This window comes from Channa argus, chromosome 5 (genome assembly GCF_033026475.1).
Source record: "Channa argus isolate prfri chromosome 5, Channa argus male v1.0, whole genome shotgun sequence".
NCBI classification, from domain to species: Eukaryota; Metazoa; Chordata; class Actinopteri; order Anabantiformes; family Channidae; genus Channa; species Channa argus.
In genome coordinates this window covers 2,837,531-2,854,199 of record NC_090201.1, presented here as the reverse complement: position 1 = coordinate 2,854,199, position 16,669 = coordinate 2,837,531, and the positions used below count along the sequence as shown (strand labels likewise).

General features: G+C 42.0%; 1 protein-coding gene across 2 annotated transcripts; it reads left to right on the top strand.

The window, feature by feature from the left end:
- The first annotated feature begins 1,262 nt into the window (after positions 1-1,262).
- On the top strand, positions 1,263-14,834 carry ldlrad2 (low density lipoprotein receptor class A domain containing 2). Of its 2 annotated transcripts, none has more exons than XM_067505568.1 (5): positions 1,263-1,545; positions 6,012-6,497; positions 7,118-7,267; positions 7,441-7,578; positions 9,733-14,834. In XM_067505568.1, the coding sequence occupies exons 1-5, from the start codon at positions 1,458-1,460 to the stop codon at positions 10,035-10,037; spliced, it is 1,167 nt and encodes a 388-aa protein (XP_067361669.1). In that variant the 5' UTR covers positions 1,263-1,457; the 3' UTR covers positions 10,038-14,834. The 2 variants fall into 2 exon arrangements, with proteins under 2 accessions (XP_067361669.1, XP_067361668.1); XM_067505567.1 differs by having other exon boundaries at positions 1,264-1,545; positions 7,438-7,578; positions 9,733-14,803.
- The last annotated feature ends 1,835 nt before the right edge of the window (positions 14,835-16,669 follow it).

Below are 16,669 nucleotides of genomic sequence, written 5' to 3'. Positions count from 1 at the left end.
CAGTTGGTGTATTTTCTCATGCCTCCACACACTAATGTGCATAGGGGTGGATAAAAGTAGAATATTCAAAGGACAGCAGACAGACAGTTGCACTTGTCTTCTAAGCCACCAGAGGGGAGTGGAACCAAACAAAGCTGGGACTTGTGCACACACATACAGATATAGACAACTTTTTGAAGATAAATTCGGTGTTGCAGGAGAAGCAGAGGTTTATGATGCAATAAACATATCTGCATGTCTTTGGACTGTGGGACCCTCACAGACACGAGGAGAACTCCGATGTCAAACCTCGGAAAGTTCTCAGCTCAGTAGTAGTAAGATGAAAAGAGCATGTCCGGCATCATACACCACCACCACAATACTTCATCAGCAAAGCACACCTGTGCCATTCCAGGACACCACTGTGGCTCTGGCTCCTTTTGAGAACTTGACACCTACAAGTGCTAATAGAGCATCTGTTTTTGACAGGGTTGACTTGTTCATTGGTTTTCATTGAAACTATGAGGTAAAGGTTTTGGCTCATGTTTACAATGAAAATGTCTCCTAACTCCTAATTGGTCGTGAAATGTGATCTGATCGTGTCTTTATCGAACACACCCATTAAACAAACAGTAGAAAGTGATGGTGGAAAAGTAATGGCGACACTGTTTTATTTACAGGTTTAACCACTTTTAGCGACATAAGCTCAAGCAAGCACTTTCTGTAGCTTACCTTAATTCTTAGGTTCAGCTAGAAGACAGCCACCCTGACATTAGCTTGTATCCTTGATAACCTTAATAGATGGAAACTCATTTTCCCCATCCACAATAGCAAGAGATCTCCTAAGTGCCATTACTTTAAAAAAAAATCCATTACAAAATTCCATCACAAAGCAGGAAAATGTGGTAAAAGTGAAGCGATGTGAGCACTTTCTGTAGCCACTGTTACAGAATCGATACAGTGAATCGTTTTTTGGAAAGAAAGAAAGAAAGTTACAGTAAGAAGCAGCAAATCTTATAACCAGTACAGTGTTTTTAACAGCTGTTGTTTGCAGGGAAAGAAAGAGAAATGCTGCTGCCCAGAACAAACTAAAGAGTGAAGGAAAAGAACCAAGCATAAAGGAAAAATAATTATGCACAGGTAGATAAATAGATTGTGTGTGACTGGTAGATGCAATCTTCTGGCTGACTTGACAGCTGATTGGTTAAATGTTGTCATGGAGATGACAGGACACGGGAAGGCAGGGGACCGAGTGGAGGTTCAAAGGGAATAAAAGGCAGAGAGCAGATTTTTTTTATGATGGAGAGCAGAGCGGCCACAACGCATCCCGACATATTACACACACTGGAGCTCCGATACACTGCAGCTAAAGCTTCTTTTCATCTGACAAGTTGATGAGAACTTGGGATGACTGATGATCCGCCTGTGAGCTGACCTGATCGGACCTTTTTCTTGGCGCATTCGTCTCTCGGCCCTGGATGATGGAGCTGGAGGTGGAGAGCTGCTGGCAGCGTCTGCTCCTTCTGCTCTGCTTTACAACTCTCCGCTGTGCAGCCATCGACACTGGTAAGATTTTAACCCCCGGAGTGGAACCAGCTCAGTCCCTGATAGATGAGGTCTGGGTCGAGATCGAGTGAAAAGCGACGCGCTTGTAACACGTGGCGCGCAATGTTTTCTCTGTGGGCAAAACGCATCGATGGCTGAAGAAAGTCAGTTAGTCTATTGTTCAAAAAAACAATATAGACAATTGTAGTAGTAGTAGTAGTAGTAGTAGTAGTAGTAGTAGTAGTAGTAGTAGTGTTTACCTGCCGTCATTCACACAGTAACACACTTCCTGCACGCGTCTTTGTGTCAAATTATTCTCCATAATCTTGATTTATTAAAACATTTGCAACAGTGGTTTGAGTATAAGTTTGCCATTTGACATTTAATACCTTAGTCAATATACTATGATAAGTACAGCAGCCATAACACTCACTGAGTGGGTGGAAGCAGTAATGAGAGTGAAGAAAACAAAATCAAAGTAAAAAGTGACTAAAGCATGATGCACATTATTCTGTTGTCAGTTTTGGGTTCAGATGAAACAACCAGAAATTATTTCTTGCACTTTACATTTCTACCATTTTGACTTGGCTCCTACAGCCGTTTACTGCAGCCGTTGGTTTCCATTTATGTGGATAATACGCATGAGTGGTGTCCATCACATATAGTGGTTTGAATATTAAAAATGACCTTAAATTTGTTATGGTGGTATTACTGTGTGAGAATGGATGCAGATTTGAGTTTTACTGTGATAAATGGCACGAGTTTCAAGAGTTTGTCTCTTTTCGTTTTATACATCCATCCATCTCTAACCACTTATCCTGTTTGGGGGGGGGGGGGGATGTCCTATCCCTGCACAGGTTGCCAATGTATCCCAGGGCCAACACAGAGAGTAGTAGAAGTAGTTGTTTTTTTTGTTGTTGTTGTCTTTAAAGTTGTAACAGTAGTAGTAAGAGTAGTGGGAGTAGTAGTAGCTTTTGTTATTGTTGTAAAAGTAGTAGCAGCAGTAACGTTATTGTTGTTGTTTTTCTTAAAGTACTAATAGTAGTAGTAGTAATAGTAGTAGTTTTTGTTGATGAAGTAGTAGTACTATAGTTATTGTTGATGAAGTAGTAGTACTAGTAGTTGTTTTTGTGGAGTGATTTGATCAAATATCGTGAGATCACAGAAGTAATAATAAATGGTAAATGTTATGCACTTATATAGCGCTTTTCTACCTATTGTCACTCAAAGCGCTTTACACTGCTTCTTATTCGCCCATTCACACTCACAATCACACACACACACTCACACACCGATGGGGGAGCTGCTATGCAGCTGGACAACCCTCACCTCACAGCAACTAAGTTGGGGTTCAGTGTCTTGCTCAAGGACACTTTGACATGTGACCGGAGGAGCCGGGGATTGAACCAAAAACTGTGAGACTGGTGGACAACCACTCTACCTTCCTGCACCACATGAAGTCCATGGTAGATTTTCTTGATTCAAATTAATAAAAATCACAATGAGTCCCTAACAATATAAGAAGTATATTGTCATTCAATTCAATTCAATTCCACTTTTTTTATATAGCGCCAATTCACAACAAAGTCATCTCAGGGCACTTTACAGAATAAAGTCAAGATTATAATCATCATAGTGCACATATTTATATTACAATAAAATTCTTTCTCTGCATTTAACCCATCTCACGTGGGGAAGCAGTGGGCAGCTAGGCTCTGAGTGTCTCACTCAGGGACACAGTCCTGGGTAGGCTGGGATTTTGATTTCTGCATCTCATCCTGCTGCTCTATACATTGAGCTTCCAGGCCACCTCAAACTCCATTGCCTGGAATAGGGACTTGAACCCTGGACCCTCAAGACTTTCCCTATCACTGTCACAGTCAGAACACCTAAATGCTATGGCATTTCTCCTTTTTAACTGTTCCATTATCTTGTCTGATTTAATGTTTTGGTTTTGTTTGTGAGAAATACTGCGAAAAAATTAGCTTTTTGTTTCATCCTTAGAATCACATTTATGTGATTGTTAGGACATGTTATTTTTACTATATAGTTTCCAGCATATGCTAAAGACTGATTTTAGTCTTTTTGTCCATACTTTAAATTATGATTATTTCAATAAACATAATAGAATGTGATGTGTAAATGGCTTAGCCTTAGCTTAGTGGACCAGTTTAGTTATTACCCCACTGTGTTTGGTGTAAAGAAGAACTGGATCAGTTCAAGTGTAAAGTAAAGCCTGCATTGAGTCACCAGTGCTAGAATAATACATGGATGGACAGTGGGCTGCTGCCCTTTCCACACGACGTTTGTTTGAGACATTTCTCACAACTGTGTGTCGCCTGACCCTCTCTCACCTCTGGACTTGTTATCTGAAATTACTTGAATTTTAAGCCTGTAAAAATCTTTCTCTGATCATCCATGTTTTGGAGGCTTTGTATTTACTTGCCCATTGCAGAAAGGATGAGCTGTTTCCCACCAACAGGGGCTCCTGGGCATTGGGACATTCCTGGAGGTCAGTGCAGGAGGATCCAGTTGTCTCCTAGGGAAACAGAGCTAATAAAGTCCAGGGGTGGACATAAATCTTCTCATTATTTGGCCTGCAGCCCAGAGGCAGGGTGCAGTGTGTGGCAGGGTGGGGGCTGCCGGAGTCGGATCTGCCCACCCATCTGTCCTGGTCCTGACTGTGGGTGTGCTGGGAGCTGATTACATGGCCGAGTTGGGTTTACAGTGGTATGTGGGAGTTTGTACATTCACCAGTGTACTAAACACAAACTCATTATAGCTTCAAACATCCCCGGCTCTCCTCTTGAACCTCGCACTCTGTGATCTGTGAAGATTTGAAGCCCTCACATCATGGCATAGGTAAGTTAAGGGCAGCTGCAACAGGATTTGATTCTTGGTTCAGATTTTTCAATTACTTGTAGAAAACCAGTCAAAAATAATTTTCACTATCACCATTAGAGAAAATATCTTTAAATTAAGACTGCCGTGAGTTATTCCCTCAAAGCTCTTTTCCTGTACACAAGATTCTTTGACTTTTATGAATTGCAAAATTAAACCCATATCTTTATCAATTGAATGAACAAAACATTAATGCTGTGGTCACACTGTAGCCAAAAAGTTAGTTTTTTTATGACCACTTCTGATGAATAAGCTTGTATTAAATGTACAGACATTTCTGCAGATCTTGGCATGCAAACACTTTTACCTTCAGGTGTAATGCAGTTTTTTGCAGCTTGCTCTGTGTGTGGTGCTGTGCAGCTGCAGAGCTGTCAGAATGTCCATGTTGATCCCTGTCCAGTCCAGCATTAACATCCCCGGGCATTGTTGTGGTTGTCGGGTGTATTTATGTCCACTATGGTTGCCCCATTCCACCAAACTAAACATGGTTTATAGTTGATTTGTCTCAAACCTCTCATAAAACTAAGAAGCAACAGAAGGTTTTGCAACAGGGCCCAAACCCCCCCCCCCCCCCCATGGTATTGGTGTCCTCTTTGGCACCAGGTACTAAAACGGTTACACTATTATAACTCTAAACACTTGAGAACTGTTGGTTAGGTTTAGACATGACGTGGTTACATGGTGAGAATTGGGAAAATTTCATTGGTAGGTTTAAAATAATTGCCTCGTTAGTATAATCACGTATGTCAGGTGACACTATGTGTATATAATGTTTTTGTCAATGACAACAATAGAAAGTCTCTTGTGTTGTGCTTGTTAAAACTGATTTAAGTGGCATCTGACTCAGATACCTGACCATCAGGTCAAATCTTATCTGGCACCAAGCAAACCACTCAGATGGGTTTCAGTGGCTGATTTACTTAATGGTGGAGGCACAGTTCACAATTCAGATGACGCCTGATCATAGGAAGAAATATTCCTTTAGACTAAGAGCTACTCAATCGACTAATGGAGTTGGATTCTATTGTTTTCTCAGCTCTGGAAATGTTACATAAAGATTTTCATTCATTGCCTTCCTGTAAGCTCCTGAGCAAGGCAACAAGCCACAAATCTGTCAAGTAACCGGACGGAGAAAGCGCATGAGCTGTGTCACCATCACAGCCTAATACAAGAGTTTCCCCTTTGCTTCTCATGTCCTGTAGCAGTGGTCATTACGCTGCTTTCACAGCTCATTAGTGACTTGTGTGTTGATACAAATTTGTAGTTTTACATATTCACTATATGAGTGGAGAATGACAGTGATTTATTGTTTTAAATATTTTCTCAAGTTTCTGATTTCTTCTTGTTATACCAACCTTCATATTATAATGAACAGTTTGACTGTTGTGTTGACACAGCAGATACTGTTTCCTCCTGGTCCCAACTGAATAATTTCATTTACAGGCTTCTGTCCTTAGCTCCAAAACCCAATTATAGATAATTTACCACTGTGAGTTTAAATACCAAGGACAGACCTCAAGTTTTTGTTAATGGAAATGTTTCATACATCAGTTTCTATGAGGATTGTCTCTCTGTGTCCTCCTTAGTGAACGTGGTGGACTTCTGTGGCCAGACAATCCGGGGTGACGGTATGATTGTCAATTCGCACCAGGACTCCAAGAAGTACTACTTTGTCACCATGGGGACCGACTGCCACCTCACCATGCAGGCCAGCTCTGCTAAAGACAAAGTCCAGTTCCACTTTCGCTTCTTCTTGGTCTACAGTTTGCTGCGAGTGGCCCCCCTGAGCCCAGCCCCTCTTTTCCCAGAGTCCCCTCGTGGCTCTGCCCCCCTTAACCTAAGACTGGAGCCCACCTCTGGTGAAAGCTTGGGTGACCCGTGTCATGCCGGCTCATACGTCCAGTTTTACGATGGACGGGACAGGAGTTCACCTCCCTTGGGGCCTCCCCTTTGTGGAAAGAGCCCCCCTCGACCTGTGCTGTCAACAGGGAACTACCTGACCCTCAGGCTGGTGACTCGGGGGACTCAGCCCAGAGTCGACTTCATAGGGGATTTCACCTCTTTCAGATTGGGTAAGATTTGACTTTTACATTGGAAATTTACAGTCTAACCTCACATGTCTGATGTTCTGCTCATTCTCTTGATGTTCCACACCACTCACAAAACTGAACAAATGAACCCTTCTACTCCAAACATAGTTTATAGCAAGCACAATATCAGCATATCAGTAAATGTTTTGAGTTTTGTCATAATGACACATGTGCAAGGAAGCTATTTACCATAGTTTCTTATTATCTCTGCAAATCATTTGCCCCTAACCTTGGCCACTCAGGAAGTAGAAACAATCAGGATGAAACAATCAGCTTCCCTTAAATATATGAGGAACAAGCAAATTACACTTTTTCTGGGTGCACATTTTTAGTTTTGCTGGAGAGAAATAGAGTTTGTAACTTTCCTCTATTGGAGAATTATTGTTCCTTATCCTCCACTGGGGGGGCACAGGGCCAGACCTTGGACTGACTGTAACCTATTCCACATGAGTAAGCTGACTGAGACACAATAAGTGCACTACAGTGATTGGGTGGTTTTCATTTAACTTTCACAGATATAAATAATGGGAAAGATTTGCTAAGATTCAGATCTTAAACCATCTATTTTGCACAGATTCTTTGATTTTCATTTTCCTCTTTAGGTTTCAACCAATCAGAGTGTAGCAGTGAGCCCTACTTCACCTGCAGAAATGGGAAATGTATTCCAATCAGTCTGGTGTGTGATGACAAAGGAATTGACAACTGTGGAGACGGAAGTGACTTGGAGGAAAACCTGACAACTGGCTGCAAAGGTCGGTTTGTTGGTGAGACGGAGGATCCACTCTCTGATCTATCTGCACTAAAAATCTCACTTTAAATGCTTCAAGGTTTCAACGTCTCAGCAGAATGTTGGAAATAAATGAAAGGTGCTTTGTTTGTTCCAACGAACTGACTTTTCCAGTTGACCCAAATCTCTCTCCAGCAGGTCAGCTTTTACCTCCTGAACCTCCACCACCAATAGCAACCCCACCTCCACCTTTTGTGAATCCACCCCTAGTGTCCATTGCCACACACATGAACTGTGGCGTGTCCAACACTGCTCCAAGCTCCAAGTCAATAACAGGTGAGCGACCATTCTGTTATAAATCGATCTTTGTTGTCTCTGCTGGCAGGGAAACTTCCCACTGTAGGCCAGACTCTGATGTTGCGCCCTACACTCAGTTGGCTGCCCATTTAGATGTAAAGTGGCCTGATGACAGGGCATAAAATGAATGGGGGTGGCCATTGAGTTGTTAATTTCAGTTTAAGACTCGTAAACCAATAAATGGTGATGGATCCTTAGAGCAGACAGCAGCCTTTTGAGTGATCTGCCTCTATTCCAGCGCCAGAGTTGCAAACAGAGATGGTCCAGGCCAGACTGTCAGCTTCTGATTGCTTTTAAGACCCAGCCAAGTCTGGCCTAAGAAAACAGCCATTCTTCTATTCGGACTGTTGTGCTGAGAGTGGGAGAAGGGGATTCACTGTTGCTTGCTGTGAACATTGGCAGCTGTTTATTAGCTGAGGTCCATTTCAGTGCAATGTGGTGTCCCCACAGTGAGGGAGCACAGCCTGGATGATCTGCTCCAGTCTGTGGCTGAATTCTTTTATCTGCCGAGTGTAATTAACACAGGGAAGCGGCCTCCATGCATATTAATGTATAGGTCTATTTTTCCACAGTAAATAACGTATATGAATATCCCAGAAACTGTATCGGCAGCTATATCTCGGTTGGTAAAGCAGTCGTCCACGGACCACAGGGTCAGTGGTTCAATCCGCGCTCACGGCTACATGTCAAAGTGTCCTTGGGCAAGTCACTGAACCCCAAATTGCTCCCGGTGGGTCAGGTGAGCACCTTGCATGGCAGCCGCCACCATTGGTCTGTGAGTTTGTGTGAATGAGTGAATGGGAATCAACATTGTAAAGTGCTTTGGATAAAAGCGCTGTATAAATGACCATTTATCTATACAGCAGGTGTATCAACAGCTTCACTCTGGACTCTGAACCTACTCTATGTCTGTATGTCCCTGTGGCACTGGACTTGTTGTGTAGCCCTGTTTTTCAAGCATGAAAGTAAGGAAGTTATTATCGGGGGTGAGGTAGAGAGTACCCACCCCCAACTTAAACTAGCTTACATGAGATTTATAATCAATTTGATCTCTCGTCTCTGCCCAGTTCTCTGTGTCCCTACTCTGCTTTGCTCTTCTACCATCTGCTACGATTCACCACTTTCTGCACAACCCTTCAAGAGTTTGTCATCATCAGATGTTTTTTTGTTTGTTTGTTTTGGTCCTTTCGGCTTATCCCTTGAGTTCAGGGTCACCACAGCGGATCATTGTCCGCATGTTGATTAGGCACAGTTTTTACGCCGGATGCCCTTCCTGACGCAACCCTCCCCAGTTTCTACGTGGCTTGGACCAGCACTGCACAGCTGGGGAGGGGGAATGGGCTGTTAGGTGTTCAGTGTCTTGCCCAGAGACACTGCGACATATAGCCGGGACTCGGGATCCAACCACTGACCCTGTGGTCTGTGAACAACTGCCTTTACTGATTGAGCTCCAGCCACCTCCCCAACTGAGCTACAGCCGCCCCCATTGTATAGTATCAAAAAAATAAGAAGCTGCAAAACTCACTAATCACGCAGAAATTGAGCATAAGACAAGACATGCTGAACATGAAGAGATACCTCTTGCTGAAATATATCACATAATTGCATGTGAAGTGAAATGAATGGTGATCAATAAAATAATCGCTAAATGTTCTTGCACGTACCATTCTTGTGGTGTTGTCACAATGAAAAAAGTTTTAAGCGAACACAATGTTCCAAATGGATCTTTTTGCATTACTGACTTGCAGATGACTAAGCGTACAGTAGAAATAACTGTATGTCTTAAATTGTTGAGTAATTTCTTAAATTACTGTTGTTTTTCAAGTAAGAAGTAAGAAAGTAAGCAACAATGTTTTAATCTGTCTCACTTCTTCCTAACATTCTGCCCCAAGCCCATAAGTTCCAGCTGAATATAACACTACACATCATCAGCCCTAAAACGCCGGTTTCAACCCACATGAAGTGGTGGTAATGTCATTTTATCATAACTATTAAAGAGAGTAGGCAACATACTAAATACACAGCTACACTGATATTCATCTTGTTCACCTGCGTATTGGAACAACATGCCTCAGCATTGTAGCATTTCCCTCCATAATAAAGTCTATAATATTTTGCCCCCATTATCTCCAGACTCTCCTGCCTCCCTGTCCCTGCTGCTTCTCTACATCATCCTGGGCGCGGTGGCAGGTACCACTTTGCTCTGCTGGTGCTGCTGGACACCCGGCTGGTTCTTGTGGCGCGTCAGCATGTGTCGCTTCTTTCCATGCTGCAACTCGGCCTGCGCTTCATGCCAGCTCTGTGTCCGCAGCTGCACCCACGGCAAGGAGCACCGACTGGCTAAAGTCAGCCCGCACCCACCTGCCACCGGGACCCCGACCAACACGGCAGCCACCACCAACAGCGCTGATGAAAATTTTACCGCCGCTGCTGTTTAGAGCAAAAAGACTCTGGTTGATCAGACGTGGTTATCGGTGATGGACATGCATTAGGCAGAACAACAACACCGGCAGGCTGAACTTATGCGGTGCCGTGTGCCACGCTGTCAGAGCCAACTCTGGTTTGTGTGCTTTAACTCTGAGGACATAGGGACGTTTATGTTGCTATAAGAAGGTGAAGCAGGGTACAGTGTATGAAAGCATGAATGTATCTGGGACACTGGATAATGACTCTTAGAATCAGTTAAGTAGCATTTTGGTCACAACACGCTTCACCTGTATGGAAGCAACACATTCTGTTGGAGAGACTATATTGAAGTACAATCTTTAAACCTCCTTCTTGTAAACATGCTCTTCAACTCCATCTTAATAAAAACAATTCATTTCCCAGCTTTGAGCAAAAGTTTGACACAGACACATGCCGAGGAGAAGTCACCCTCCTGTTGAGAACAGCTGTTCTCCCCTGGAAAAATCCCTTGAGTGATCCACCTCCTCTGAGCAGAACGCACACTGCACACAGACAATGGACAATGGATGTGGACATTCAGTGTCCACATCCTGTAACATGCTGTTGTTTGCACTAAATAAACGTCCAGCAAATTGCAAGAGAAATTCAGGCTAATTCTAAAACTGCGTTGGTTTTATTTTTGTCATGTCGAGTCAATAGATTAAGGGTTATTATTTGTGGTGAGCACATCTCAGAGAACTGAAGATTAACTATAAAAAAACTAAAATATATAAAATGTAACGTAATCGGATAGAATTATGTAATTAGGTTACATTTTATTATTAAACTAAAAAACAACCAGTTGAGAAAACTTTCCCTTTAAATTATGCAGTACTGTTATTATTTTTAGTTACTAGTTTGATCTAATTAAGTGTGTCCTTTCCTGAACTGTGTGAGACCCAGTTGTGTCTCAGCCTGCTCTTTTCACCACTGCGCACTGTTTGTGCAAATTAACAAACATGAATATCGATCAACGTGCTAATATTTGCATGCTACATGGTAAACACCTGCCCAACATCTTGATCTTAACATTACATCTTAATGTTAGTACGCTGACTTTAACTGTACCCGGAGGTGATACAAGTACACAAACTCAAAACCCAAGAACAAGAACATCATGAGTACAAATACCCCTTTAGGTTCTTTAACAAGTTAAATAACTAAGTATGCACAAAGTTTACTCAAAAGTACAAAAATACTCCAAACCCATGTGTTCAAAAAAATTACCCCACTGTGCAACTCAACTGCAAACACAGTTACATTTTGTGTGTGATATAATCAGATGAGGATTAAGTGCAACATATGTCCTGGATGAATGGAGCCATACACATTCTATAGCAAACTGAGATGTGAGGACATTGTCTGGGAGGCTGACAGCAGTATAGAGCGCAGCACTGTCATAGAGACATGGTGTTTCACTGCTGAATCCCATGTGTGGTTAGGTTTGGGGAACAATAGTCCTCTGGTTAAGGTAAGAGAACAATGATGTGGGGTGATTGTTTCATATTTCTCTGTTAAACCAGACCACAACCTTTCTCTAACCTTTACCAAGCACTGTGAGACTTGGAACACAATCATAAAGTGTGATAACTCAGTACGCAGATGCTGTACAGCAAGAACAGATTCTTTAGCGGACAAAGAATCGTGGGAACCTTTTACTGAGATGCATCAGTGTATTTGTGACTTTCCATTTACATTAATAACATATCCTCATTATGTTAATAGAAAATGTATCATGGTTACAATTAAGATCCTCACAAATACATATTTCTATTTGCAGTTGACTGTAGTTGTATAGAAACCGTGTTTTTACCAGAAAGGGTGGAAACAGTGAGTATTTAATCTAGTCCAGATTGGAGTAAAAGTATAAATATCTAAAACTGTACTTAATGCTACAATATACTTCTAGGGCAAACATCATTGTCAGGGGCCGAGCAGGTAGACACGGGACACGGGAATCAATTCTTAAAGAAAAGTGGGCTTTGATTTACCCAAATGCAAAATATGCAAAGAAATTTGGATCACCAGCAAAATTGGGCCCTAAAAGAGTTCAACTGCAGAAAGCTAAACTCAAACTATCAAACTGAAACTACAAGTTCACAACAACGCAAGTTCTAACCACAAACAGACAAAACTGACCTCACCTGAGTGACGCACAAGGGGCAACATATATACTGGCTGGCCAAACCACTATGTCACACAAGGGGTAGACATTTCTGTAACTAAGCAGATTATAAACACACACTGGACAAACAGTTTACTAACATTATCCATTTTTTAAAAAATATACTCAACAAAAAGATAAAGCAATACAACTTAAACTTAACAATGGAAACTTAGGTTCTGACCATCACAATGATGCTTAAAATCAATCTCCCTGCTCCTTCTCTGCTCTTCTATGCATGAACATTGTCTGCCACACTCTGTGCAGCCACAGGTATTAGTCATTATCAACTTACAATGAATAAGAATCTTCAGAACTTAATAATCATGCAGAAGTCAATGAAAGTCTCTGATTGGTTAGAGAAGCAAACCTCACTCAAAAACTTCTATGTAAATACGTCCCTGTCTTTCCACCACTGTTTCTCTATTTGAAGTAAAAGGTACATACTGAAGCTCTTATGACAAGAGTGGTCACTGTTCTGATGCTATATCAGGCTCCTCTCTTCTTTAGGGGTTTTGCTCCCTGATTATTATTGAGGTTGGGTGATAACGCCTGTTCCACTTCCTTCCAGAGGTGTTGGATGGGGTTACAGGTCAGTGCCCTGTCTCAGCAGTCACAGGTTTAATAAACCTGTGGAATCGTGTGAATGTAATCAGGGCAGTTCTGAAATTTAATGAGGTAAGTGATTCTTTTCCTGAATCTTAAAAAAAAAAGAAGCAAACACAAACAGAAAACACACACCACACACCAAAGTAAAGAGTATGTATCTTTTGAAAGGAAGTTAACAATATCAGAATATGTGGTTGATGTCTGTCTCTTCCAGGCTTTATACACACACGAGTACAGTAGAGACAGTCCCCCTTTGTGTCTTCCTTTCGCCCAGATTGATTCTCCTTATAACCATGTGCACATGTGTCCACCAGGCAAACTTTCTTTGTGACATCCTCTAGATGGAGTAGCTCTGTAACCTTTCATCACTTTGCCACACTGTGTGTTGTGTGACCACATTTCACACAACCTTCGTTTTACCATCTCAAGTCTTTTTAGAGATTTTGACTAGTATCCTTGTTAAAGCATAAGTCCATATGCTCGAACAAACACTGTTTCTGATCAAGTTGCCAGGCTGCTGCACCATGAAGTACACAGACTTATTTATGTGTCTGGCTTTCTACTGAGAGTGTACAGGAATACACATGCATCTGTACACAATGTGACAACACACACACACACACACACACACACACATATACAGTATACAGTACATCCACTTGAGTAACACATTCATCAGTCTGTAGAGAAGGTCACTCCTCCAGCTGAACCATCTGCCAACGGGATGTTCAACACATTTGGCTCTATTTTAATGAACAATTAATTATTTCTATTAATCATTTTATTAAAAAATCCACTGTATAGCATCTGTGTTTCATGAGCACTGTTGACAATCTGTAAAACACTCAATTGTGATTTGAATTCAGATTGATATAAAAACCACTATTTTTATATCACAGCTACTAATTGCAATCTGCAGTCTTTTGGGAGTCAAACTAGTTGTAGCATGCGGCTGGACGTACAGAAAAACTGACGCTGTGTGTCATACACACGAAAAAACCTGTTTGCTTCGGTATGTGATGCTGAGGGTTCGGGCCTTCTCTGACTGGCTAGAAAGACAAGCCTCAGTCCTGTGACAATCCAACCTTAAAGAACGAGTGCAGATAAAGACCAACCAACAAGTGGCACTTGAATATACCACAAAGACCAGAGCTGAAGAATTTGGACAATTAGTAAAGAGGCCTTCCACTCATATTTGAAGCTGCTTTTAGGTGAGAATGAACTGCTTATGTTGCAAATGAGTGTTCACTGTAGAAAATGCCAAATATGCTACTTCATGCAAACTGATATGATGAACAGACATAAATACAATCCCCAACCAAACCTCTGACTCCACCCAAGGGAAGCAGCTTTTTCAGCAGAAACTTTAAAGAGCTGTTTGAGCAGCAAACAGCAGAAAGATGCAGTTGGAGATGAGTTGATGGCTGATTTGAGCAGATAAAGTGACAGATATAGCAGCTAAAAGGAAGGAAAGTATTAGACTTAGCTTAGTACAGTATAAAGTGAAGAGAAATCCAACTCCATAGATGGTAATGTTGTTCTGTGTCTGTAGGAAAGTGTTGTGTTTTGTCACGTTTAATGAAATGTCCCGTAAATGAAATGCGTTGAAATATTTTGCTGTTGTTGTTTGAAAGGAAAAACATTCATCACTGTGTGTGAGTTCTGTAAAAGCAGACATGAAGCTTTGTGTCAGGGTGCAAATAAACGAAGTGTAAACTATGAAGATTTGCTGGAATTATTTTTGAAATGACAAAGAACCCCCTACTCCGAACCCCTAACAGCCCATTCCCCTCCCCAGCTGTGCAGTGCCGGTCCAAGCCCGGTAGAAATTGGGGGGGGTTGCGTAAAAACTGCCAAATCAACGTGCGGACAATGATCCGCTGTGGCGACCCTGAACTCACGGGATAAGAACAAAACCCAAAATTAATTAAAAAATAAAACAACTTATTACTCTACTACTCTGATATGCTGGCTGTTAATGCTGTGACATTTCATATATATTTTTGATGCATAATATATTGGAAATAAAATGTTTTTCAGCATATGACAACATGAAAAAAGTGTTTTTATTAGTTTATTTATTTTATTAGTCAGCATCGTAGTTTGTAGTGTTTTGGTCACTTTCAGTTACCCACTGGCTTAAAAACTGATGAAAGGCCTCTGACGCTGGTTTCGGTGCAAAGCTCACAATTCAGACGAGGATGTAATCACATCCTGGTGTGGAGCACTGAGCAGTCTCTGTTGTTCTTTATCTGAGCTAAAGGCTTCTAGGTTGACACTGGTGGGGGGGCCTTGGCAAAGAGTAAGGCGGTTCACAAAGAGTGTGTTGCCCCTGGTATCCACTGGCAACCTTTCAAGTCAAATCCCTGCTTCCATGAAAGACAGAAGAAAAATCTTTCCTGACCCTTTTGTCACTTTGATTTGTCTTCTGTAAATGACCTTACGACCTTTTGACCTCTTTTTTCAATTTGTGCTGGTTATTGCTGGTAAATTTTTGCTAAGTGCGTTGACACAAGAAAAACTTTCTGGTTAAGAATAACTTAAACGCCAGTGACTAAAGAGAGTAAATCCACCTGCAACGAAGCAGTAAAAATAACTTGTAAATTGGATTAAATGTCCCTTAAATGCAGTAAAATTGAGCAGTAAGACTATAAAACTGAATCATAAAAACTACATGAACTTATACTGACCACTAGTGAAACTGTTCCTGCTCCCTCTGCTCCCCAGTCCCCCGATTGTCAAAGGACGACTCCCTTTCTATTTCCTACTCAGTAACACACATACAATTGTGTGTTACTGCGGGTGGGTGGGTCACAGTCAGCTTAGGTCAACTGTGTTGAGCGTTTTAAAGGTTACCAAGTTTAGCCTAGACACAGGCCATCGCTCAAACTATTCTTAGACCAAAGAGAACCATGTTGACTCTGGGTTACACTGGCCTTCCACTCGTGTGTTCACGTGTCTGCATTGTCCTATTGTCGCTATGCTATCTCAGTGAGGGATGCTGCTGGATCTGTTAGAGACTCAGCTGAACCATATAGTGACCCTATAAACCCTGCATTCAACCATCAGAACCCCAGGAGCTCAAGGAAAACTTCCATCTCACAAAGTTCCTCTCCTCCTCTTTTTCTTCTCTCCTCTCCTTGAACCCCACGTTTATCTGGTGCCACTGTATGACATTAACTCTGTGTCTCTTTCTCCTGGGAGAGAGACCTTTATCCGAAGCGCTTTCCAATGTTGATTTCCACTTATCCATTGACACACACCAATGGCAGTGGCTCCCATGCAAGGTGCTCACCTGAGCCACTGGGAGCAACTTGGGGTTCAGTGTCTTGCCCAAGGACACTTTGACATATGGCCGGTATCAGGGATTGAACCACTGACCCTGTGGTCCGTTGACGACCAAATAAGCTACAGCTGCCCTCTCTCTCTGTCCCCCTCTCTCTGACCCTTTCTGCAGGTGTCCCCCGGCTTTGAAGCTGTGTGTTTTCCAGTGTGCAGCTACTGGTCCTACCAACCTGCCAGATGTTTTGTTGTTGCTCTTTTTCTTTTCTCTCTCCACTTTCCACTCACCCCAACCAGTCGAGGCAGATGGCCGCCCACCCTGACCCTGGTTCTGCTGGAGGTTTCTTCTATTAAAGGGAGTTTTTGCTCTGCACTGTTGCCTATGGCTTATTCAAGGGGGAATTGTTGGGTTCTTTCTACATATCGTTATAGTCTCGATTTTATTTGTAAAGTACCTCAAGAAGACTTTGTTGTGAATTGATTCATGATAAACACATAAATACAGCATAGTTACACGATCAAAAAAAAATCCAAACTAGCTGTGTAACCGTAGGTACAAAATGAAAGTTC